A 25,810-nucleotide genomic window follows, 5' to 3' on the forward strand; every position below is an offset into this window, starting at 1 on the left:
TTGAATGACTCAATCAAAATCATATGACTATTGCCAATACTGTACATAACTATTAAAACTGATAAATGTCTTTCAGATACACTCATTTCCAATTCATTATAAAACTGCTGAGATTTGTTTTTTTTTTTTCTATCTTAAAGGCAATTGGTACGAAGCTATTCAAAACAATTACGTTAAAATTGCAAAAGCTTATGATATTCTTCATAAAGAATGATCATGGTGGTCGTCGTCGTAGGAAAATTTGCATTGAAACTGTTGGTAGCACATTTGATCAGTTGATAAGAAACCGCGAGAAATCTCAATGTCGAAACCGGCAGAAACAAAAAAAAAATGAACTGAATTTTGGTACCTGTCAAAGGGGTTTTTAAATGCTTGTCAAGATTGTTTCGATTCAGTGGCAATGATTGGACCGAGATTCGTATGGAATGGGCTTTTCTTTGAACACAAAAAAAAGTATAGCTCATGCTAAGTAGGCGAAATACATTTAATTCAATTAACAACGGGCTGCATTCGGTTTCAAGGCAAAAGAAATTGTCCATAAATTTACCATAAAAAATTCAGATATGAGTTTTCGGCCAATGTATAAAAACAAGCAGCAACAATAACAACAACGCCACAAACAAACAATTAACAATTCGACTTGCAAAACAGTAGCCACACGTAAATTTATGTGGTAAGCGCTTGCGCGCGCACACGCGAACTTGAAATCAAATTGAAAACAACATCGCATTGGCACAGAAACCCAATGCATGTGATGAATGGACTTGTCGTTTTTCGAGCCAAATATCTCGAATTCAAAAACGGTGTATTTTATTCGTGCAGTTCAATGTGTACCACGTCAGGTCAGACAACTTGACAACGATTAAGCCAAATTTGAATCCGAATTGCATGCGAAGAATTTTAACGAATTCCAATGGAAAATACCGATTAGAAAAACGGAATTGAAATATGTTTATCGTCACGACCACGTACGTCTTCATTTGACTATTTTAGATGTTACAATGTTTATTTTATTTAACGCATTTGTGGTGTAAATTTTTCGAATTTTAATTGCTATTTTTATACCTAATTACTATTCTCAGCCTCAAAGGCCAAATTATGTGCTGGCGCGTGACAGGTTCGTCGCTTAAATCAGTTTATTATTTCTTGTTCACAGAAAAATCCGTGCATGTTCTCACAGACATTGCCTTTATCTCATCTTGTTCAGACTCTTTGTCATTAATACAATCAAGTTTGCATGGGCAAATAGATCTATCGTGAAAATAAAAGAGCAACGAATAAATCGTGAACTGTTCAACATATAAATATTCATAAATCAAGAGAATCATTTCTGGTTCTGACCTTTCAGTCAGATTCTAGATTAACCGGTGACGAGACTGGATCGAATTAAATAAATTACTATTGATAAAAGCCACCCGTAGACACGCCTCTGTCATATTGTAAAAATCAATCCGAAAAAATATCAATATACACATTTTGACAGACATAAACAATGCCATTAATGTTGTATCACAACATCCCGCATTTAAATTTAATTAAATAGTGATGAGACTCGCAAAAGAAGATGTTAATAAATTAATTTGGCGCACACTTTTTTTGAAAGATACACATTCGTAAAAATTAGAATGAGAAACTCTACCAGATGGCAGTCAACAATGTTGAGCTTACCTCTTACCAAATTGATGGAAGTATAACTTTAGGCAATTTCAAATGCATTTCCTTTTCCATTCGCTCAGGAATACAATTTTTCAGCACAACATTTTTTTTCTCGAAAGAAACCCAGCATATCTATACAAATTGAAATTCAATAAAAATAAAAGTAAAAAAAAAAATAGTTTTGATAACTTCTTTTCTAAGTCCTGTTCTATTTGTCATAAGTCTTTTTTTATTATGATGAATTGTAAAACTGTTATGAAATTAAGTGCTTTTAGTACTTGCTGGTTTTTGTAGAAGAAGTGAGGAGCCAATAAAGAAAAAAGAAACAATAAATTAACCGGCTAAAGCTTTGTTCATGCCGAACCGTATAATTTTAGGCATTTTTTCAATTTCTCGGGAGATTATATGCGACATAGTTTACCGGAAATTAATATTATTTAAGTAGAACATTGGCCATTAGTGCTAATCATACAAAATGACGATGGGATTATTTATTTTCAATTAATTCAAAAGTAAATGTAATTGAATAGATAATTTTAGTATAGTATATAGCTTTTATCATTGGTTGCGAATAATCCTATCGATAATACGCATGATAAACGATGATAAAAGTAAGTTGTTCGATTGAAATAATTCGTATATAATTCCGTGCCATAAATATTTCATTTAGAATGGGCGTTTCAAATGGTGGCTAAACGCAGGATGCAAATCTAAAAGTATGTAATTATCATCAGTTTCTGATTAAGGTTTCATAGATATGCAGAGATATATTTAAGATAGAGAAGAAAAAAACTCATTGGCAAATGGGTAATTTGTTTGGAAAAAGTATGTGACTTTTATTCTCCTATAAAACATATACGTATGAACCTTCTGTCACATTGAAACCGATCAATTTCAAAGCGGTTAATTAATAAAATAATTTACGATTATGATCCAATCAAACTATTAAATAGATTAATAAATTTGATATTTATGAAGCGGATCGACGAGTAACAAAAGGTGCGACGAAAAGGAAATCCAAAATGCTTAAGCACAATCGAATTATATTCGAATTCGATTTGATATTTTGCAACTTTGAATACAGCGTACGAAAAAAAAATAAGTAACACCAAGATGCTATGATCGCGTTCGCTAACCGCATTTTTATTCGATCCCACACCGGTCAAGTATTGAAAAATCGAAAAATAAATAATAAACAAAACAAATATACGACAACGATTCGGGACCATATTCGGGACCGTGTGTGAAAGTAAAAGAAAATGAAGTGATTGCAGTAAGCTGTAACAAACTGTAAAGTGAGCAGAGTACGAAAAGACACACACGAAAGAATCAAGAGGCGCATAAAGTCAAATATTCCAATGTTATGTATTTTTTTTTGTTGCTGTGCACATAACAGACCGAAAAAAAGATGGAATTCATATATGCATATTAAAAAATTTATTTTTTAATGATTTACGACTTTTTCACGGCGGGAAACGTAATGAATATAAACTGTTGGCAGTTGCGTTTTTTCTCTCTCTTTATCTCTCTTGCATTTTGTTTGTCTAAAACATTCTGGCTGTGATTTTTGCAAATAAATTGTTTACATTTTATACATTTGTGTGCCGAATGCAGCGAATTTTTTTTTGTTTGAATAGATCGCGCGCGAGCATCGATAGAAATACGGCCAATAAATAGTTCGTTTTGGTTTTTTTGCCTCTTCTTTTTTTTCTCCATTTATATATTGGATAGGTTATTCATTTCTCATTGATTCTAATGATGCTGTGAACACCACCGAAAACCATTGAATCGCCAAATCGGGCCAAAGACTTTGTAATTGTAATTTTGTATACATTTCCCAATTATTCATTTTTGAATAGATTTATTTCCACTTATATTTGCGCAAATCCTATTTTCTACCTGTCGATTGCATTTTTTTCCATTGAAAATGCGCCGAGACTGGCATTCTTCTGCAAACAAATCGTGAATGGTGAAAAGCGCCATTCCATCATTAATAATGTTTTCGCATTCGTATGCAGCAACCATATGCAGCATTTAGCATATGCTTTTGTATATTCACTAGTTTTATGACACATTGATTGAATAACATTTTTCTTCGTTTATATTGGCTGGCTGTGCATATTCTGTTATAATAATTTTATTGCACATCATCAATTGTGCACACAATTTCGTGCATTAATAAGATTATTAAACAGCAAAAGATGCGAGTTTTTTTTCTTTTCGTCTTCTTTGCATCGTTTACTTTCGGTCGGTCCTCTCACACTTCATTTTTTTTTAACTGAATGCATTTCTTTGCACCGTGCGAATATTCAACGCAACGATATGATTTCGCATAGCGTATGGATTTAATATTTTTATTGTCATTTTTAATACTTTTACGGTATTTCATGTTTGCCGTCATAAGACTGTGTAAAATGCAAAATCAAACGAAATGGTAAACAGAATTGCACGACGTCATTTGTTCACTCATAATCATAACAACCATAATCTTATAAAGATTTTGTGTTCGTTTGTTCAACCACAATTCAATTGAAAAATTCGATTAATCGAAGGATGTTTTGAACAGTTTATACATGTTCATCTCGCGCATAAGTTAATAATTATAAATTTTAAACAAAAAGCTCTTTTTAGTACAAATCAAAAAATGTGTAATTATATTGCGAATCTTCTGCAGTGATCATAAAAAAACGTTTTGTACTTATTTTGTTTTTTGTATTCGAATCATTGTGCGAGGCTTATAAAATATTCCGAATTGTATTTTTTTCTTTATTAAAGACCATTCAAACACATAACATCATTTATAAAAAGAATTTTTATGGCATAGACAAATATAATACAATTTTCCAAATAAATTTCAATTGACACTATTGATTTTCCATACTTTGAGTTTGTTGAAAAGGAACTTCATTAGACGATACTAATAACAATCAAGGTAGAATGATTTTGATGTCAATGGTAATGATTTGGACGTCATCGTGGAGGAAAAAAACGAAACGTCCATTTAATTGGATTTCAAAGCTGAAATTTAATTACGACTTCAAGCACAAAAAATGAACATCTATGAAATATAATTAATTTACACAAAGTTTCAGTGATTATTATTGGGATGCAGTCGCTTAGTAAGCTCTATTACGATCAATTAAATACCTTGTCATAATTTATAATCCAGCGATCATCAACCGATAATGACGTGATTGCCACAAATGGTAATTAAATTGATTGTAAGTAATAGAAACTGAATGAAATTTTAATGTTGCTAAACGAAATACGCATCTTTAAATTTTTACCATGAGAACGAGGTTTCTCGTATTCAGTATAATGCCTGAAAGCATTCACATAAGCGTGGCATATTATATTATTAATGATTGAAAACGAGCACTGCGGTGCAAAGGTGGAAAAAGGTGTTGTCGACGAGGAATTGAATGAACATAATGCATACTGTTTCGTTAGTGATAATTATCGGTGTTGGACTCACAACTATAAAATAATATTTAATGCGCTTAAGCGTTACTTCACGGTGGCTGCTATGCTTTAAGTTTTATTTGAAAACAATATGAAGAAAGGTATTGATTTAGTGTTTCAAGTTGAAACTTTCAACCGCCCAATGGGAATTTTTAACTTTAACAAAATCGTATAATATACTCGTTTCGGTAAGAGTTTAGACAGGCATCCCTGTTTTAAGAAATGTTCAATTAGCAAAAATATTCCATGTGACCAATTTTGAAGAGTTTACAGTTTTTATAATTAAGACCGCCTTGATTGATTTAACCGGATTTAACTGTATTTTCGGATATGTTTCAAAAAGCAAAAAACTCGACTTTTTTTAAAAATGCTTTAAATAATACTAAAAATGAAATTAAAATACACAAAAAATGAATGAATCTTGTTTAAAAAATGTCCTGTTCGCATTCGCATTTGAATTCATAATTTATTGGTGCTGTACCAGTTTTAAGATAAAATTCTTTGAAGGTTTGCTTTGAACAATAATATAAACTTATTCATGATTCTGATGTGACTTCTTTTTATGTGTCCCACTTTCTTTATGTCTTAGACAACTGGTTGAATTCAATAGAATTGAGATGTCCTTTGGCTTGGAGAGTGTGAATAGAAGTGACATTACACAGAGAGAAAAAATGCTGTATATTTAATTCAATTTTGGTAGATTCAATATAAAATCAACCAACAACGAATTAGATTTACCATTTTTGAGATCTTTTACATTTATCAAAATAAATCTGATCCTACCCAGCAAACAATTGATAGGGCAAATGCATCCATTATGAAGCACATATTGACGGTCGTTTTCGGGGTTAGATTCGTGTGTAGTTTCAGTCATTTCCATAGGTTTGGCATGGTGGAACATTCAGGTGTGAAAACATGGAAAAAGGGAAAGACAACCATTAATATCAGTTGAACTGGGTATAAAATACTTTTTTTAAATTAAAAACTTTACTCACCTACGGGCACTCCCCCTCCGTACAATGTTGTACTATTGTACAACTAGACCACAAGACTTTATATAGTCTGTTCATGTCTAGCTAAGCTAACTATAATAGTTAAAATATTTTATTTTATGTAATTTTTTGAATGTATGATTAATTGATGATGTTTGTTAGTTGACATTGTTGTTGTAGTCCGGCGGTCTTAACAATGAAACTGGCAATGGTACATCAAAGATCCGGCAAAGTCCTATGTAATTTAAAGCAAATACATTAAATAATGAATATTCTGTTTCCAATTGATTCATACCTTTGAGCATAATGCATTTTGCTGCAACAATATCTCGGTGCCAAGTAACTGTTTGTGGAACAACATCATCATCATCAACATTTAATGGCCAATTTTTGTAGGTAACTTTAACCTTTGACATTAAACGCCCAGTCCGAATTTTTTCGTTCACAGCCTCACGATTGCCATCGATAATTTGTCGCTTAATAATTGCACGTTTTCTTCTCAAAACACGTCTGTTGACCGTTGACACAATGATATCTGGCAGTCCAGCGACTGAATCTGGCAGGCCATCAATCTTTTTCGCTCTACAATCGTAGCACACTTTAAATCGATCATCTTTTGTGTGCCTTGGAAAACGTTCCTGACAATTCGCGCATGTTTGTGATGTTCCCCATTCATCTTGCATTTCAACTTCTGAATGTCCAAGTTTCTTAATGCTCACACGAAACTTACGCGATCCCGGACATCTTTTACGCTTTTTTATTCCAAACGGTCGATCGGGTTTCATCGCCCAAGCACCAAATTGAACCAACGACGGTTTGTTGTTTGTCACACGCACGGCGATTTGATCATTTACTCTGGTCGAGCGAATGTGATGGTCTAAATCCAGTCGTGCATATTCACGCGTCGCATAAGCTGCCATTCCTTTTCGTAACATTTTAATGCGATATTCAATGTATGATTTCCATGTTGAATTACGTGGTGATGGTGGACGATATGGGTATGTTTTGAGATGTTCCTTCTCTTCGATATCAAACCATCCAGCCAACTTTTTCGCTTCTTTGTCTCGTTTTTTCTGCTGAGTTTCCCAATGAAAACGCTGGTTTGGTATTATAATGTTTTCCTTCAAAATGCAAAATGATACAAAAAACTATGAGTTTCTATTCAAAACCATTTCAAATTACATTTCAAAATATCTTACCTCAACAGCCGGCTCATCAGGTGTTTTTTGAATGTTGCGACGCACTACAGTTAACCACGATTTTTCATTCGGATCGATTCCAATGATGTATTTCTTGCCAATGAGTTTTTCCGGCCCCCGATTCGCTTGGGTTGTTTGCTGTGGTCGTTGTTGTCGCTGTGGTCGTTGTTGTCGCTGTGGTTTCTTGTACATTATGGATATTGAAACACTATCGGTCAAAATCTGATGATGGAATGGTTTCGATTTGCCCAATTTATTTATTTTACCGACATCGAACAACATATTCCATAGACCTGATCGATCAGTTTGGGTGTAGTACTTTAAATTTCTCTTATTCATCCGGTTGGTCTGCGTATTGAGAAAAGAAGGCACCAAATCAAGCTCGTTTACAATTTTATAATACAAGTCCTTAATGTCCAATCGCACGTTTTTCAAATGGTAGTCGCATAATGGTATAAGAGCAAAACTGCTTATTTTTGGTGGTCGATTGATTGTTGGCTCTTGAAAGTTCGGATTGTTGCGAAACATTTCATGAATGGTATACCATTGTTCGGCATGACTGTGATACACTTCTATTTGCCGTTGCATTTGACCGAACAACCACAGTGATTCAAACCAACGATATTTTGCGAAAAATTTCATACTCACTGTTCCCGACCATCCAATTTCAGTCAAATCTCTCATTAAAATATTGAATTTTTCAACGCGTTGTGGATCCACATTATTACCATTTGTTAAATTCTTAAATCGATATGAAAACTCTTTGGCATTTCTGATGTCGATGTTATCAAATCTTGAGCCATTGTGGAATCGATTGCGATACCAACAACGCATTCGAAAAAAATTCTCAAGTCGTTTTTCACACCATGTGTTGGTATTGGTTTGAATGTTTGTGATATATTGTTTATAAAAATATCTCAAACCATTTCCCAACTTTTCATCATCTGGCCATCGGAACTGTTCTTCACTGTTTCTTTCTACCATGAAACGAAACTCGGGCAATATCCGATATTGACTATTGATATTGTTAACGTGTTGGTTTAATACCGCTCTGAAACAATCGGCAATGAACAGGCTTGGATGTGGTTTCAAAAAAAATGCACGATCGTCATTATCAAGTGCTTCATTCAAAATAAAAAGAATAGAAAGTGATGCCAATGCTGCCACTTCTGTCATTTGAACACTGCGCTCGAATAGCATTTTGGTCACAACTTCTCCAACTCTTTCAATCCGTTCATGTTGTTGTCGCAGGATTGTTTGAAGTCCACATTTTATTACAACGTATTTGCTTTCTTCTGGTTGATTATCATCGAGCTCGTCGTCATCCATGTCTTTTTCTGTTCATTCTCAAAAAACTGATCAAATTATTCGAAAATAAAAAATAGACACAAATTTAGAAAAAAAAAATGCAACAAAAAAAGCATAGATTACGAATAAAATGAGATCACAATTTAAATGACAATCACTTATATCACAATTCAAATTAATCACTTCTTACCTCAACGATGTCACTCTGTATTCTGATTCAAATGATGAAATGTTTTCCAATATTCCGCAGATGAAAATTTTGTTGGAATATTCACCGTCAATTTTATGAATGCTTTCTTATTTTGAAATAACAACAGAGACAATCTCAAAACCAACAGTGAATTTATCCGTTTAACATCGAACAAACAAAATCATTGGAACAAATGTTAGCCAAAAATGACGACAAACAAATTGTTTCATACTCTAATATAAACACTCACACATAATTCTCAAGAATTCCTTTTACAAGCAAAGCACAATTTGTTACAAACAAAAAATGAGAACACACTCATATCACAATTCAAATGAATAACTTCTTATACTATATAACGCTGTGTCCTGATTAAAACGATGAAAATGTTTTTTTTTTATTTTGAAATGAAAACAAAGACTGTCACAAAACGGACTGTGAATCTTTCCATTTGACATCGAGTGACTTCTACAGCTACGTTCCAAACACACTAAACCGTTGCTAAAATGACGATAAACAAAAAATGAATCTCATGTACAAGAATTCCATTTATTAATCACTGAATTTTGTTTTTTTTTTTCAACACAATGGCAACTTAACCATAATTACTTACCTTATTCTTAACAATAACTTCAAAATATTTTGATGCGAAAAAATCCCTATTTAGTTCAAAGAAATTAATTGATACGATGCAATGTTTACGAAGCACATTTTGAATGTAATCAGAAAAATCGGCTTCGATATGATACACACCAATACACACAGCTACCAACTGTCAAATGTCGTACACATTCAAACATGTTTCGAATTCGAAATTCGAATTTGAATTATGAAATAAAAAAAATAAAAAAAATAAAAAAATGTTTCTGAAACTAAAATCAAATCAAACAAATCTAAAAAAAGGTACATTTATAAATGTATTTCACAGTCACTTGAAATTCCTACGCAATGTTTTTTTTTTATTCATGCACAATCGAAACACACACAGAGAGAAGAGAGTAAGATTTGTATTTTCATCCTCTTTTTTTTCCGGTTTGTTTTTCAAATTTCATTTGCTTAAAATCAATCGTATGAATACGATATTATGAACTCAACGAGTTTATGTTATTTACATTTGTTTACATTGTATTGCCGCTACAGTTTCTTAGAATATAATAACAAAAAGAGAAACAATCGAAACACACAGAAGATGTTGTTGTGTATCGCAACACGAAAAAGCCGAAAAAGTGGTTCACATTATGCCTATATTCTACCTTCCATTTGACACGAAAATTGCCACAAAAATGGGTTAAAGCGTTACATTTTTTAACGTTAAAATGTCCTAAAAACGTTACATAGTTGTTTGATTATAATCAATTTTGTATTAATTTAACTTTACAGGCTAAAAACGTATTCCTTTTTTACAAATCACGTAATGAAATTAGTAATAGCAAAAAATCACGAAGAGGATAGGTCTTCAATTCTTTTTTCAATTGACTCCAAAAATATGTTCGAATTCTGAACATATTCAGAAGCAACAGCAAAAAAGCTTATGTATATAAATCATGTTGCTCTTGGTTTCGTTGTTTGATTTTTGAACTCGTTTTACTTCACACAACCTTACAAAACATCAATCAATTTAATTGTAACCGCGAGCCATAAAATATTACCTGCATTTGAGTGGTGCTGCTGAGCTGTCGTAATGTTCTGTTGTTAATCATGTATAAAATAATGGATGCAATTGCTGTGGAAAAGAGGCGCTTAAATCACTTACTCTTTAGCTCTGAACATCTCGGTGTGGCATTACAATGGCGTCAAATTCATTTGCAATTTGGTGCTGTGAACTCTTTTTTTCTCCTTTAAATGAAGGATTATGGGATCTAGCAATATGGAAAGCAATTTAAGATCAGTCAAATCAAATAAAGTATTCGAAGATCGACAAAACACACGGAACAGTAGAAATTCCTATGAAATCTTTTCTTAGCTGGACTTTTTCATTTGCTTGTTAAAATACTTGTTTTTCTTTGTGCCTCCCATAGCATATATTCAATCCGTTTTTCTGCTTGTCAGAATCAGCGCGCGAATGTTGGGCCGTACTAAATATAATCGTATTATGTTCTGTTGCAATGATTGATGATTTTGCGGAAAATCGTACTTGTGTCATATGAGAGAAAAAGAAACAATTAGGATATTTTATTTAATGGGCCATTGTTTGGCCTTAGAATTTCTTGTTAAACTTTATATTAATTCGAAAAATTAATAAAAAAGTAGTATGCACTTTTTCACAATTCACTTGTTTTTTTTACCAACATTCAACGAATAAATAGAATGTTTGCCGATTTAAGCCAACGCAATCATTTCATTTCTTTAAATTTTTAAAACAAAAAGATCGCCCAAAGATATTTGCGTTGCATTTATCGATTTATCGAGATTTATGAAAATGAAAACGATTGCTTTGGCGTGTTCTTTTTTGTTCCTTCGGCGTTTGGCTCGCAACATTGGCATGGCCACGTTGAAATAACAACGAAACAAAGTAAATAGTAATAAAACTTTATGGGATTTATTATTTTCCATAATCCGACTGAGGAAATGGAAAAAGATTCGTATAGAGGTCTCATCCAAATCAAATTTTTTTGGTATATTTACATACCGGCTAGTTACCATGGCCGTAATGGCTATAATTTGTTTCATGTCAATTTTACTTATATTTCTGCATTTTTATTTAAACAGCTGAAGCGAGTGCAGCCATCATGGCATTTGCAAAGTAAAAACTAACTTGAAGCGATTCGCGTGAAAAACGAACGAACAGAGGATAAGTACCGAATTTTAATTATTTTTCATTCGCGCCGTGTCGCGGTTATATTTGCGAAGAGACCAACGCGGTGAAATAAAAAAAAATGTTTATAAATTGGCTGATGATGGTTGAAGTGTAATAAATTTAAATGAAATTGGTTGGCCTAATTCATCTAATCGTTGGCAATGATTCGTTTTGTGTATGCTTTTTCGTTCTGTTTTAACATTCATTTGTTCCTACAATTTTGCTGTGTAATGCCATTTGTATCTCTCTCTTTATTTTTCTTTCTTTCCTCTCAAGATAAATGATAATAACGGCGTAATTTAGTCAATCAATTTTCTATGATACTGTGTGTTTTTTTTCCTTTCTTTTCAACTTCATCTAATTTACATTGCGTACTCTGAAATGAGATAAATTGCTCGCATTTTTCAACAATAAAAATTATTGTGTGTTTACGTTTCGATTTTGGCTCACTTCGTTGTTTTGTTCGGCCCACAATTGGCGCGGGAAAAAAAGGCGCATGTATGTGCACGTACATGCAATGTGCCAGCAGAAAGCGCACACGATGTGAGTGCCAATTGTATAAATTCACTTATTTATGCGTACGTGGCACTGAGTATAATTGAATAATCGGTTTTACGAAATGATTTATGGAAAAATGATTTAAATTCTGGCCGACGCTTTGCATTCAGACATTTTTTTTTTGCATCTTTTCTTTCATTGCAAATGGAAAATACTTCTTTTTGCATAAAATCAAATTTATTCAAGTGCTTTTTTTGAAAAAAAAAATAAGCATTCGTTTATAGTTATACGCATAAATTAAAGTGCTGAATAAATATTGGGATGTTTTCTTACAGGCGCATATTCAACTGCAACATTTCCCTTGCCTTTTCTCTCGGCACTTAAAAATATGATCATTGAACATCATATTAATTAAATATGTTCGTTTTTTTTGTTTTTATTTACATACATCGCGCATTGCATTGGCGCTCAATAACGTTGCGCATAGAGTTTTCCATCGATGCGTTTCCATCTTCTGTGCATTTGTATCGTTCTACTTCGTATACAAACTTTTTTGTTCCTCAATCGAATTTGTATCAACACACAAAAAAGAATTATCAATGAAAAAGTGAATATGTTCGAAGAGTGGTGATCTCAGCGAATGAGAAACCCATAAAAAAGGCATAATAAATTAAATTGTGTTTATTTTTGAATCATAAATTGCGCGTCGTTATTCGCCGATATCAACCAGATTGCATTTTGAATCTGCATCAACTATATATATGCAGTCGATGCATTCTTCTTTTTCGCTTTTATTCAGTCCTTTATTTGATTTTGAAATTTAAAATCAATATATCATTCAATGCGCCAATACAATTTATGTTTCTCTTTACGGTCAATTCGCAATTTTTGACTAAAAATGTGTTTCTCAAGCAAAGGCTTGTATTTACTTACAAATTATATATTTTTTTGCGATATAAAGAACCCATTCTCTCTTAAATATGCTTATTTCAATGTATTTGTAACTAAAAGTACAAGGTATTAGCAGTGGTAGTCAAAGTGCATGTAAAATATGCTGAATATCTTCTCATTCAAATTGGCATAATATAAGAAGTCACCTCATTTTCTCAACTTTTCATTTGGACCATTACAATGAAGTGTTGAAAACACAATCGGTTTGCAATATTTATTTATCATTAGTCATGATGAACGCACTTTAGCTCTAAATGAATTGAAGTTGATCGCTTGCCATTTTTAAATCTAATCAAACGCTTAATTTTGGACGTGAATAATTCAAAACCAAAGCTAAATATTTTTTTTTGTACACATATAAAATTAGTTTATTCCATTAACAACTAAAATCCGAAGGGCAATCGCACTTTGAGCACTGCAGTTGTGCTGCTCTCTGGTATTTATAAATTCAACCGTATGTAAAGACATTGCTAGAAGCATGTGCATTATAGCAGCTTAACTTTGAGATACCAGGTGGCAGCACATCTGCATGTTCGAAACCCAATACATTGCTTTAAATGAAGTGCAAGCAGACCGCGCTAAAATCATTATGTTTTTACGAGATTGTACATTACAATCGCTCGCCTCAGTTGGACGAATAAAACCAAGAAATGAAACGTTTCGTTTTTTTCTAGATTCCTTCAAGATGCTTTGGATGTTTATCTAATGCAATGCATGCCAACAAATGATCTGTGCAAAAGTAAAAAAAGTTTAATTATGTTGATTCCCAGATACCACTTTATAAACAATTTAAATTCTAATTAATCAATTAATTCTGGGGCATTTAAAATAAAATTTAATATTTTTATTCAATGAAATTGTTCGAGCACAGATGTTTGTGCAAACATGTGTAAAACAAAATGGTTACCGAATGTTTATTTTATTTATTCACCGTCTGATCACAGACTGATTTGTTAGTAAAACATAAAAAAAACTAAATTAAATTATGTAAATTCGAACGTGCAAATAGGTACAATTGGATCTCTTGAAAAATACTTCGAATAGAAAATGAGCACATATTTCAACGAAAACATAATAAATAAATCAATTTTTATGAAATAAAAGCAACTTATTCGAAATTGATGAAAAAGCCGTTGGTAAAATATTTTCGTAAACTCATCGGTTCGTAAACAAATTAAAGAAAGAAAAAGGGCGGAGTCCAGCCCAAGTATAAAACGCAACAACCACAGCATAATAAATGAGAGCTTTTAACGCAGACAAACGCATTCGCTTGCTTCAATTACAACGAATTTAGCTGATAGGCTTAGTTTAATTGCAATTGTAGAGCCACGGAAACAAAATCAACACAATTTTAAATGATTTTGAACATTTATAACGAGCTCCATCACTTTATCAAATTTAATGGCCACATAATGTATTGCCGCTCATTTAGCGAAGTTAAACAACGGCGGAGAGATAGAATAGAGTTTCAAATCAATGTTCATTGGAATGTACCACATCTCTCTTTCTTCTAATCTCTCATTACAATAAACAGCAATAAACTCTGTTCAAGTTAATAGCAAAATAATAAAGTACACATCATTTTCGACAACAGTTCATTTGAATGTGAACTGACACTGTTTCAAGGATGTATTAACTGAGTAAACGTAGTTGGATTTAAATGATAGCGCTTGTCAAATTCTGTCGAGTTTTATGTTTTCAAATTTTTATTTGCATTTTCAGAGATCGTTCAAAATTGATGAAAGAATCGAACACGTCGCACTTTAATCCGCACTTGCCAATTCCAAATTGATCTCATTAGAGACGTCATGGAAAAAAAGTATTTGTGGTAATAACCGCAAATTATATGTGGAATTTTGTTGTGCGTAATACACGAATGGCACGTAATAAATGAGGATTAAAAAAAGAAGTTTCATATGTATATATGTGTGCATGTTTTGTCAGGTGTCTTCGTCAACCGTAAATGAAACCATGATCGCAACGTCTTTATTGCCTGTGAAACCGCTGAGAAACCAATTGGATTTCGGTTTCCAGCCTGTCGATCAATTAAATTATGTAAATGAAGTTGAAACTAGAATCAAGTGACGTTCTTTTTTCTCTCTTTCAATTCGATCGCTTTACAACATAATCAATGCTTTTTGAAATCGGTTTCCTTTCGTGATATGAGAACTCTTTTTCAAGGTAAAATTGAAAAGCAATAAAATGACAAAAAAAAGTAAATAACCAAACAAACGAATTGATCTTTAAAACGATAAGAAATGAAATTTGCCAAAAAAATCGTGTTCATTTGCTTCGGTTGTGCGCTTGCTGCTTAGATATTCCGAGTGACATCTTATCCAATTTGGCATTGTCGCGCGCCCTAATTTCATACAAAACTTAATTAAAGTGGAAACTACGTTCGAAATTTGTTTGGGAAATTGACCGAATTTAAGACATTCTGTATCAATCGTCATAATCGACACAGAGAAAAACGAAATCGATTTCGTTAATCGAGCATTTAAATTGAAGTTTCATTTGGTGTGCAGGTTAAAATAAAATCATTTCATTTGATTTTCACCAACAAAATTGAGAGAATTCGTAACGAAACCATTCTGCCATAAAATGCGTCGAAAAGCGAAAATGTGAAAATATTTGTGCAATTCAATTTGATGAAATCGGTCTCAACGAAGCGAAGAAGAGAGAAAAAAACGCCAGCGCCCGCGCGTTCAAATTCGATCAAATTCAGCATCGAAATGCGAATGGAAAGAAATGAGATGAAACAGAGAAAAAAAACATCCAAAAACTATGTACATTGTACAATCATTTAGAAAGACATCATAAAAAATTAGCGCTGCGCCACGATTGACAACAATCGCTGGCTGCCTGTTCTTCGCGCTCAAACATTTCAACGCGACGAATGCAATCGACAACATAATAAACACGAAAGCCGATGAGATGATCAAGCGGAAAGGGAAAAAAGTGCTGCAAATCTGAACACATGCAACAGTAAATTGAATAGAATCAGACGATCGACGACAACGACGACGATGATGACGAAGAAGAGATAATACCATAAAGCATAAATATTTATATTGCAAATTGAAAATGCCTGCAAAAATTAACTTGTTTTGGGATGGCGTGTTGTGTACAAACACGGCAACCTTAACATTCGATGTTGATCACGTTTTTTTCATGAGAGAGAGACGGTGTGCGTGCGCGCGTGTGTGTGTCGTTGTCAACGAAATCACCATCACTGCGGCTGCCACATTGCATCTTCAGCTTCAAATTGAATTATATCAAAATTAAGTTGGAATTTGTTGTTGTCATTTCAGTTTTTGTACTGCTTCTGCTGCTTCTGATCGAAAAATCCATCGTGTTCGTATCTTTTGTTAATGTTTTCAAAAATATTTTGTAAAAACATAAAATATAATATGATTTCGTTTGTACGTTTGAATGACTTTTTTTCGGTTCGTTCGTTGTCTTCATTTTCGGATCTCACGAAACAAATTCTCATTTCAAGAGGAACAGACAAAAGTGAGCAAATATTTTGCGACCATAACTAAAAATTCACTCGAAAACACACAGCAATGAAAATGCTGCGGTTCTAAATATTTTGGCTTGGAGTTGATGATTATTGTTGTTGGTGCGCTGATTTTTTCAGCCCAAAATATTTTCATGCATTCGATTTTTGTCATGTGTCCCTTAAATTCCAAATTGCATTTTTGTTCACGAAATCAACCGATTCATTTACAGTAAAAACAAAAATCTCTCGATCTGATTCACGCTAATTGTGAACAGTGAATGGAATGCACTGTTTCGATCCTGATATAAAGTAATTATGAAAGTAATTATTTCATTACCTGTTTCAGTTTATCTGTTAAAGTGTGACTCTATGTACAGTTTAAACCATTTTTTTAAATAGCAAATTGTCTCTTATGAACATTTTTTAATAGAAAAAACGTGTTTATTATTTTAAAGAAGTCCATGGAATATTCCATTTGCTATAAAGTCTAGGAGATGAGATGTGTCTCTTTTTTCGCTCGTAATTTTGTTCTTCGCATCGTAATTTAAATCAAAGAGAATATGGTCGGTGCCATCATTAGCCAGCAGAAGCAGCGGCAGACATCTTTTGCCCATAAATGGTATAAAAAGTGTAAGTTTTTATAAAAAAAAATGTTCCCGATTTGGATGTGGTAAAAATTTAAATTAGTTATTCTACGCCCGTCGAAAATCATTTCATCGAATGCGTGGCAACGAATCAATAAAACTGTGGAGCTTGATAACTTCATTCCGATTGGTTGTATCGACATAAGAATTGCCGCGCAAACGGCTGGAATTATAAATTAGAAATGGGATTTTTTCCTCTTCATGATCTAATTAAGTAATTATGATGAAGTCATTGGAACAAGGAACAAAAGTGGTTTTATACAAATCGGGTAACACGCTCGCATTTTATGTGCTTAGAATAAATGTATCCTTAAAATGGCATCAACAAGCAATTCAAGAATGGTTTGTGCTAATCATCATCATTTCGATCGATTAATAAAAATGCGTTGATTTTGATTCGTCGTGCATTTCAATTAAGTTAATAATAAAAAAGGGTATATATTTACTTCTGGTAAGTATTTTTTTGTTCATTCATTTTGGAGTAAAAACTCCCACTTTAAACATAATTACCACATATTTTCACCTGCCACATCGTTTCATGAAATCGGTTTCGGTTCGAAGTTAATAAATCTAAAAGAGTTAATCAAAATTGGAATGTTGTTGGCAGCCGCTTGAACAGAGGATTTTGACTTGACCAGACGATCTAAAGTGTTTGTATGTAGTGCCACTTATTTATCAATATATTTTATCGTAGATCCTCGTTGATTCTCTACTGTCAATAGTCGCATATCCAACTTAATGTGTGCAGCGTAACATTTAATTTATTGTTAATTGAGTTGGAAAGTGAGTTGTACCGGCAAAATTTATTGCACATACATATAAAATGCGCACCGGAGAGTGGCCGCACAATGAAAAAAAAGAGACGGCAACCGATGTATTTGGGCCCGTTGTAGTTGCAGTCACCGGGATTAAGTGTGAACTAAGAAAATTGAACAAAATCGAATCGCAGACCTGTTAACAAGATAACGCATAGATAAAATGCGCAATAAATAATTCAAATGTTTGTTTCATTTGGAACAAATATAGCAGTAAGAAGAACGTGACGTCTGCAATGTAATTAAATAAATCAACTATTCGGCTCGGCCGTAGTGTTTAAGTGTCTGGTAATTACTTTTGAGCGGTTGCTTGCTTAGACGCACACGAAAATCTTCTAGTGCAGAAATAAAATATGCAAAAACAACAGCAAATAAACAACATTTGGATTTCAACCAATAATATACATGCACCATACGTCTTCATAGACACCAAATGCAGAGGAAAAAAAACACTTTCAAACATGTTAATCACGGTAGCATGAATTCATTTCATACACTAAACATGTCGACACACACTCCCAAACACTGGTTGGCGCTACTTCATTAAATGCTTGTTGCATTGCATAAATTGTAGCATGTACGGCAGATAACCTCTGACACCAAAGTTAAACTGCCATAAAAAAAATTCGAATTCTCTTTTACTTTTCGTTACCACGACGAACTGATTTTTTGTGCACGTTATGCAAGAAAGACTGGTGTCCATTGAAAGTGGTGAAAAGTGAAACAAAACAAAATTGACTCTGAATTACATTTATTTTCAACAGTAAAAACCTGTTTTCAGGAACACTTGGTAAATTTTGTGATGATTTTTTTATGTTTTGCCATGACAATTGCCTTTTTTTCGATATATCATGAGATATTCTGAATGTCCAAAGATGAATTTCTTTTAAAGTGCACTTGTTGTACAGAAATAGCAAAATATTTAATGAATTTGGGGTGAATGAGGTTAACCAGCATGTATGAAGTAGAAATTTTATCAAAACAGAGGCCATAATATTCAAATTGCTTGAATTTAAGTCTTAAATTTTGAGATGTATGTTAATAAAAGTTTTCTTTCGTGTTCCAATTGCTAGTAAAAGCAATCAAATCAATTGATTCATTACACCCGCACATGAATAATTTCATTTTTCATTCATTCAAAGTCAATCAATTATATTTTGATAAATATTAATTATAGTTTCAGCAGAAGCTTGATCAAAATGTCGAAATTGAATCCCCGTTAAGTGCCACATCATAAAAATTCATATGTATTATTGTGCGATCATTTGTCAGCAAAAGTAGAAAATGACGAAGGAGGAATGAATCCAATCACAAAAGCGTCATGTTGGTCTAAATTTCTTGACTAGAAACGATGCATCTGAAATGTAAATGAAGTACCTACTTCGATCGATTAGTGTGCGAGCCCATTTATCATCGCTGTGGTAATTTTTACCCAAACAACAAGTGGACGCAAAGAGAAAGAACAACGCTCACACTCATGTGATCAAAACAGCAATAAATTTTTTACCTTTTTCCAATTAATTTCTGTCTGCATTTTTTTCATCTCCCGATTTTCTGTCGGCCTTTCGTTCATGCTTGGTTCACAATTTGAATATACAATTTGATTGTTATGAATTAGCTGTTTGGTTCCACATGTCCAGTTCATAATTTAATGTAGTTAATAAATGTTAATATGATTTTTGTTCCATAATTTAATTTACAAATGAGAAAGATATTTAAAAGGTAGAAAACGATGATGGCGATAGCAACAACAAATTTCGACGAGAAAAATGAAATGGATACAAGGAGAATTTCTAATAAATACGATCCATATGCTGGAACGAAAACATCATTAATTTAAATCAAATGAAATATTTGATGAAAATACCCGTGCAAGTTGTGAGATGTCGAAACAAACACTGACTAGACAACGAACATTTAAACTCTTGGACCAATAGTCTTGGACTTTTATTTAAACGTTTTTAAAAGGAAATTAAAATTATATGAAACACATCAAAACATATTTCAAGCAAAAAAATATTTTTTGGAACTGAATCTCACCAAATTACCCGACGATCACACGATTTTTTTTTGTGGATGAATATCCTAGTTTTTTCTAATTTTCTGTTAAAAGAAAAAAAAGAGAGAGAGAAAAAAAATGGTCGTCGATTTAATTTACTCCGTGGGATACCTTTTGATTTTGGTTCCATCTTCATTTTCTTATATATTTGTTTTTGGTAATGACAAAATCAATGGAATCTCGCGGTTTTTGTGGTCTTCATTTTATGATTTTATCAATGTGCGCGCTCGTGTTTTGTTGTCTCATCACATTTTGATATTAATCTGTTGAGATGTCTTGTATGGCCGATAGAAGCGGCAAAACGACGGCGACAACAACAACAACAACGACAAAAAGAACCGGATCAGATATCGTTACAAAAGGAGCCGCTATCTCCATTGGCTATTAAATCCAATTAGGTATCTGACAATTTTGATGATAATCTTGTTGTTGAAAAAAAAGTGCCACGAACAAACACAGGTCGAGGCGCCTGCTCACAGCCGAATCAAATCGCATTTAATAATCATGATTCGGATTTTGTCACTTTAAGCGTTATGTGCATTCAAACATACACAGGCACACACTTTGTTCTGATTTTATCTCATTTGTTTGTTGCGAAATTCTTATTTATGATTATTTGCAACGTCGATTTGTTTAAATTGTTGCAAAAACATTGATTCACTTAAAAGATAAAGAATAAAATTATCACATCGGTGTGAGGATCTTCATTCACAAGTTTTTTGTTCATTCATAAGTGTGATTTCTTGTGAACGTGTTTCGTTTCGTATAAATTTGAAAAAAATACAGGCATTTTTGTAAAATTAAACCGACAACTATAGTTTTCGCTTTGGAAATGTTACCTGTTTGAAGAATAATGATGTTTTGGGTTGTGGAACCATTCTTCAAAAACATATAGAGCGAAAATTCTTGAAGAGAATTTCAAAAGAAATCAAAACATTCAAATTGAATCAAATGAACATTTTTTTTTCCAACAAATGAATAGATTGAATAATAAATCACATTCTCTTTGAAATAATTCAATATTTCGATTTTTTTCCCATTGAAATCAAATAGAATGAAGCAATAAACGGAACGAATGCTGGACGATTACGATTATTTTTGGGGCCAGTACAACTTTAGCTCTTTTTTTTCTCGTTCAAACAATGATGTATTGTCACGCATATAATACTTTTTTCATAGCTTTACATTATGATCTTACGATGTAATTACAATCAATTTTCAAAAAATTAAATTGTGAAGAAACAAAATTCGAATATTGATCCAGCCCACTGATCTCCTACTTCATTTGAATCTATGAAATTGCGTCAACTCCAAGAGTAAACGCATATCGACTGCGGACCTTATGAATTTTCTCAATCTCGTTCTTTTGGTTGTGTTTAATTAAAAATTCAATTTCGTTGAGTAATGCGATTTTGAAATTCGGCCGTAGACAACTAAGAAGAAGCGTAAAATTAAATGTTTGAGATAAATTACAAAATGGTTGCAAATCTAATTATACAAAATCTACTTGTTGAAACGCGACCGTAGTTTTCAACCAACAAATTGAGTCTTCCTTGAGCCAATATTAACTTATGTATATGAAAAAGTATTGAGAAACTCATTTGGATAAAAAAAACGAATGAAACTGAAATAATTGAGTGTATGCAATAACAGACACGTGTATATCGAACCAATTTTCTCTGTATGTGATCGTTCCATTTAATTGAGAATTGCTGGCAAAAAAACCTCCATATAACGCCAACAAATCAAATTTACTATCGGAATAAATGAATTTGCGCCCCAAAAAAAACCTTCATCAATGTGTCAAAAGAGAGCGTACCACTTTTTCTCTTTCTTTTATTATTCGCCATGGTTAGAAATTGATTGCCAATTCGATACACTTCGGCCAATGTTCAATGCAGACAAAGTTCATTTTTCATTAAATGAGTCTTAAGTAGAACACTTTGTGATTCAATGTAAACTATATTTAATTTCATTTGTTGGAGTGCTATCACGTTGTCGCTATGTAATATTTTAATTGGTTTATTTGTAATTTCATTTGGAAATGAGAGGTCCTCTTGACGCGAATGAAAAAAAAACTACGAGCATAACAAAAAAAATAAAATGTCTTACATCCGTAAGATGAACTTTTCCGCACTGTGATCCACAACATGCATTTATTACGTATCTTTTACCGTAAATATGAATTCATGAGAAAACTGAATATGATATAAATTTTTCGATACAAATAATTTTGATAGACTTTTCAATGCCTGTATGATATCGTAATCATGTGAAAATTTGCAGACGTTATTTTCTTCACAAAAAGTTAACATTCATGACATGTAATTTTGTTTATGCAGAAAACAATAAATATGTGTATTTAAGTGCAAATTTTTATAATTTAGTGTTATTTTATGATAAAAAATTGATGTTTAAAATTTCAGACATAAAGCTGACAGAAAAGTTAATAGTTTTTTTTACATAATTTTTGCGTACAGGGTACAGCGTACAGGGTACCACGCACATACATTCGGACATCGAAAAAACGCTAGATTCGTGTTCCCTGGCTCCGAAAACACCCAGAAAACACGTTTTTCATGGGTGTTAATTTTTCGACCGATTCCAATACTTTACCTTACACACTAGGTGTGTGCGGAAAAGTAATTGTAATTCCACAAGAACCCCACTAAAATGAAAACAATACATTGACGCGAAACGTGCGTGCATTTATATCGTTGTGCATGGAGATGACGAAGAAGAAGAAGTTTGATCGAAATTATTAAATTCTTCGAGTCATGATCATGAATCGACACAAAAATATTTTCCAATCGAAACGACGAAAAAACGAGCATGAAACTGAATTGAACCAAACGAAAACAACGCTTTTGTTTATTATATTTATTTGGTTTGTATTCATTTTCAGAACAGAAATCGTGCTTGCATTCATTCGGCTGCATTCGGCTGGCTGGTTGTTGATCGTGCAGGTAAGAACGAGGTTGTTGTATGTTCGAATTGATTCGATATTGGCGCCGCTTGTATTTGTATAATATATTAGTCGAAGTGTTCAATTCAAAAGCTTCTTAATCTAAAAATCTTAACTCAATTGTTGCATTGAACGGCGATAATATCCGTAACAAGCACTTTACAAGACCAGATTATCTTTTAACAGTTTAATTATTGGTTTTTTTGTGTGTGAAACTCAATCCATCTCTGTTTTTACCACCGATTTTTTATCTTTCTCTCTTTCTCGTTCGTTTGCATCTATTAGAAGGCTTCTGGTTCTGTTTCTTGCTTTTGTTTTGATAAATATTAATCGAATACACATTGAATGTACATAGTCAGCTAATTTTAAGAAAATTCATCGCTATTGTATCGTCAGTGAATCGAAAAAAAGAAGAAGAAAGAAAGCATATCAAAACAATGACCGAGACAATGAGAATAAATTGGAGAGAACGTGATGTATTTTTTCTATTCAAATATTTTGACTGGTGTTGACCCATTGTTGGTGAACTCATTTATCGATAAATATTCGTTTCTATTGATTTGATTGAATTTGACTAATATTTCGTTAAGTAGCTATGGCTAAAAGTCTTGTAAAAAGTCGAGTAGTCACTTGACTTTTGTTTGTTAATGGGAATTTATTGTTGGTATTGTTTACCGAACTCAAATAAGGTCTTCTCAACATGAATTAAGTGGCGAATCACAGATTATAACCAAAAAACATCAATTTAGTCGCTTTTAACATCTTTGAAGTGAAGCAAAAGCAGTTCAAAATGAAAAGTGGCGTTGGTTTTTTCACTTTTGTGTTGATCATCGTACATTGAAATTAAATCATTCATCGCTGCAGGTAAGATGGTTAACTGCTGATGACACGTTTTTATTGTTTAAATAACAACGAGTAAAAACGGATTCACATCATGATTTACATTAATTGTGTACACTCGTTTAAATATTGCGTAATATTTAAAATCTGCCTTTTTTATCAACAAAAAGTGTTGAACTTTTTAAATTTCTTTCCATTTCATCAAAGTTGGCATTATCTCAAATTCCAAAATTGATGTATATACCCCAAAGTTTACCGCACACAGAGAAAAAGAGGTCCAAATTAATTTTCATTGCTTTTTAATTTGAGCAATAAATTGAATTGAAAATCCGAAATATGGCCGATCTGATAAGTAAGAAATGAGACAAACTGCCATTTAATTTGTTGACACTTGAAAGCACAACCAAAAAACTATTTATTTGTGGAAGCTATACATTATGATTCAAAGTGACATTAATCTTTATTTAATTGCTCATCCTCACTCATAACATACAATTTTACATTTCCTTTCCTTTCAATTGCAATACAAACGGTGTCATTTTCAAAGCAGAGCCCATCAACTAATGACTTTCGAGAGCACAATGCATGAACAAACTGTGAGTATCATCAATGTCAGTTTGCGATCATAATTGCAGATAAAAAGATTTAATACACTTGGTTGACGTTTTTTTTGTGGGATGAAATTCAAACATTGAATTTGGTACTTTATACCTAATTCAATTGTCAACGATGTGAGATTTAATGATTTTTTCAGATTCCCATTTTATGGATCGACGCTGGCTTGTTGACATTGAATTTTTTTTTCACAGTTAGAAAGAATGACAATTGAAAATAACAAAATAGGAGTCATGAATCTTTTTTAAATACTTCCTAATGTCAACATGATCTATCAAAATTAGCCAAAACAATTTAAATCTATTAATACTGATATTTTATACAAATAATTGCAGAGAAAATGTGTTTCAGATCATACAGCTGAACCATGAAAATGAACATAATACAAAGAGGTATTAAGGTCATTAAACAAAAGAACGACGTTCTTGATTGAAATTACCATTACCATTTTTTTCGAAAGTATATGTTGGTTTAAAGTGAATTCAAATGAGCTAAATTAAACGATCGAGTTAATGTAAGAAATATATATGTGTGTGTGCGCGCAAAAGTGCCAGATATTAAACTTTGTGGGTAGTTGACTTAAAAAAGTGATTTTGTTTGATTACCTGTTCCAACCCGTAAACACTATATCACAGAGTGACATAGTGCAACTTCGGTTACACTCAAATCATGATAATATGAGGCCGAAAGTTTGCACTTCATAGCTATAGTACCGAAGTATCTAAGTAGATATCACCAATTCACCATAGTATAGCTACAAGCGTACTACGAGTGAGTGTGCAGCCTCCACGACAGCCAGAGGCCTGATATATATACGACTTGAAAACATAATATACTTAAATGTTGAAAGTCGAAGTTTAGTGAATTATAAAAATTCCCAAAATGAAAAACGCATCACACAAGAACGAAAGTAAGAGCGAATGAAACAACTCCAAGCGGCGAAACAAACATGCAAATATACGGCACGCGCTAAGTATGTGTTAGTGCATTCATTGATTTTTCATTGGATGTGAAATCGAATCATGTGTTTCATATAGAGTCCTTTCAATCGCTCTTCTTCGGGAACATTCCCTGTCGTTTCATGTATTTTTCATTGTGCATTGTGTATGATTTTTTTAATTTCAAAAATTAAGTTAAAGAATATAAAAAAACATGTGTCTCAATTGGATAAAAAAAAGAACAAAAAAAAAAAATAAAAATTCGCACGGAATCGAATCGTTGACATCACTAGAGATTAAACGGATCGGCTTCTATGCGAAAATCGACACACGAGCTAAAACATATTTCACACAGTATCCAATTAAGAATTCCCATATA

The 25,810-nt window shown here is 32.7% G+C and overlaps 1 protein-coding gene across 2 annotated transcripts; it reads right to left on the reverse strand.

The window, feature by feature from the left end:
* Positions 1–5,904: 5,904 nt before the first annotated feature.
* LOC116337141 lies at positions 5,905–8,928 on the reverse strand. Of its 2 annotated transcripts, XM_031761489.1 has the most exons (4): positions 8,808–8,928; positions 7,310–8,664; positions 6,406–7,231; positions 5,905–6,345 (listed from the first exon to the last, which is right to left on the reverse strand). In XM_031761489.1, the coding sequence occupies exons 2-4, from the start codon at positions 8,636–8,638 to the stop codon at positions 6,269–6,271; spliced, it is 2,232 nt and encodes a 743-aa protein (XP_031617349.1). In that variant the 5' UTR covers positions 8,639–8,664; positions 8,808–8,928; the 3' UTR covers positions 5,905–6,268. The 2 variants fall into 2 exon arrangements, with proteins under 2 accessions (XP_031617349.1, XP_031617348.1); XM_031761488.1 differs by having other exon boundaries at positions 5,905–7,231.
* Between the last annotated feature and the right edge of the window lie 16,882 nt (positions 8,929–25,810).

Source organism: Contarinia nasturtii, unplaced genomic scaffold, assembly GCF_009176525.2.
Source record: "Contarinia nasturtii isolate CC-2019 unplaced genomic scaffold, AAFC_CNas_1.1 Cnas_scaffold_220, whole genome shotgun sequence".
Classification (NCBI taxonomy): domain Eukaryota; kingdom Metazoa; phylum Arthropoda; class Insecta; order Diptera; family Cecidomyiidae; genus Contarinia; species Contarinia nasturtii.